We start from the raw sequence: 1882 nt of genomic DNA on the forward strand, positions 1-1882 counted from the left end.
TTTTATTAAAATATATACTTAGAATACAATTCACAAAAAAGGGGTCGGGGGATACAAGATCACCCCGCGAGAGAGTTCAAGCGGCCTAAGCCGGAACTAAACACACAGCATCAGCCGGAAAAAGCAACTATTCATAAAAAAAAACATATATAGCAACCTCAGGCTGCCAAAGCAGTGGCAGCCGAGGGGGCAGGATCTTCTTTGTCATTGAAACCCCAATCATTTGTGGGATTGGGGGGCAGGCTGGGCACAGACCAGCTGTCATCAGGAGCAACAGCACCAGGCTTCCCACCACCACTCCCGGTGGGGCTGGTAGCCCCACCCCGTGGTGGCTCTGGCTGGTCCCCAGCTCCTCCTCCTGGCGCTCGTCGAGATAATTCTGGCAAATAGCCCCGCCTGGCACTACCGATTTGTTTGAATTTTGAATAATTAACAACGATAACTTTCTGAATGGCGACGGACGGCGAAAGGAACTGAGCCCACACCAGCTATCGAAGCGGTCAAAGCTTCGAGTGTGCTGGTTAAGCCCAGCCCTTCGGATGACGCAAGTGATGATCCAAGCAAGTGTTGGTCCAGTCAAATATCTTCCTGGTGGAATAAGACGTCAGCGCTTGCGAGAGCTTTAAGACCTTTTCATCTTTGCTTCTACACCGTCTCTCTATATATACTAATGGAAACAACCATTTCAATTCATCTCTCTCCATACATTTTACAGAGGAGGAACTGATTAGTGATCAAGAGAAATGAGCAGCCAAGAGGAGAAAATGAAGGTATTAAAGCTATGGGTGAGTCCCTATGCCAATCGGGTGTTGATAGCATTGGAAGAGTTGGGTGTGGCGTATGACACACAAGAAGAGGATCTCAACAACAAAAGCCCTGAGCTTTTACAAGCCAATTCCATTTACAAGTCTGTGCCCACAATCATTCACAAAGGGAAGCCATTGTCAGAGTCTCTGATTATTCTTGAATATATACATGAAACCTACTCTTCTTTTTCAACTATTCTACCCACAGATCCATATGAAAAAGCCACTGCCAGGTTCTGGGCCCATTTCATAGACGACAAGGTAAGGTTTTGATTAACTATCCTAAATCTTCTTGTTCTTATCTATGGAGTTGTTATCTTCAAGTGCTTATAAATTTATGTTATTGGTTTTTTTGTTTTTGGCAGTTTTGGAATGCTGGATATAGAGTTATAGTGACAGAGGGGGAATCCCAGAAAATCGCCAATAAAGAGTTCATTGATTCACTTCTTTTGATTGAAGAGGCGATACCAAAAATCTCAGGCGGGAAACCGTACTTGGGTGGAGATAAATTTGGTTATCTTGATATTGTACTTGTTCCTTATGTGTTCCTGTGGCATTCTACAGAAATTTTTGGAGAATTCAGCATTCCTTTGGAGAAATGCCCACATTTGAGCTGTTGGATTGAACTAGTTTCGAAAAGAGAAAGTGTTGTGAAAATTCTTCCTACTGTTGAAGCAGCCCATGAATATTTCACTCAGTCAAGGAAGAAAGCATTGTCCAGATCAAATTAATGATGATGCAAGACTTATGTAGTAGAATGTAATAAGACATCTTTGATGTTCAATGTTAAACTCCAATAAAAATTATTCTGATATTTTCGTGATGTGTATGACTCTGAAAGTATTGCATTTGCGAAAATGGAGCTAAGGAATGATTTCAGAGGTTGCAGAGCAATAAATGTTAGTGTCCAGTGCTTGTGCCTTTGATTTGCTCCTGAGCTCGTTTAGCGGGGATCCTTTTGAGGGATTTTAATGTTGTGTTTCTGTTTATGATCTGATTCTTCATATCTTGTGCATTTGCATCTTAATCCCCATGGAGCCTTCTTTATTCTTTCGATCTGCTTGCGTTGTCAATGT

At 42.2% G+C, this 1882-nt stretch overlaps 1 protein-coding gene across 1 annotated transcript; it reads left to right on the forward strand.

Annotated features, from left to right (window-relative positions):
• Positions 1–685: 685 nt before the first annotated feature.
• Positions 686–1629, forward strand: LOC149549911 (glutathione S-transferase U19-like). The gene is made up of 2 exons (XM_089794979.1): positions 686–1067; positions 1172–1629. Exons 1-2 carry the CDS (start codon positions 744–746, stop codon positions 1535–1537), a joined length of 690 nt encoding a protein of 229 aa, XP_089651105.1. The 5' UTR covers positions 686–743; the 3' UTR covers positions 1538–1629.
• The last annotated feature ends 253 nt before the right edge of the window (positions 1630–1882 follow it).

This window comes from Cupressus sempervirens, chromosome 7 (genome assembly GCF_028749045.1).
Source record: "Cupressus sempervirens isolate cs-2001-9-10 chromosome 7, ASM2874904v1, whole genome shotgun sequence".
Lineage (NCBI taxonomy): Eukaryota > Viridiplantae > Streptophyta > Pinopsida > Cupressales > Cupressaceae > Cupressus > Cupressus sempervirens.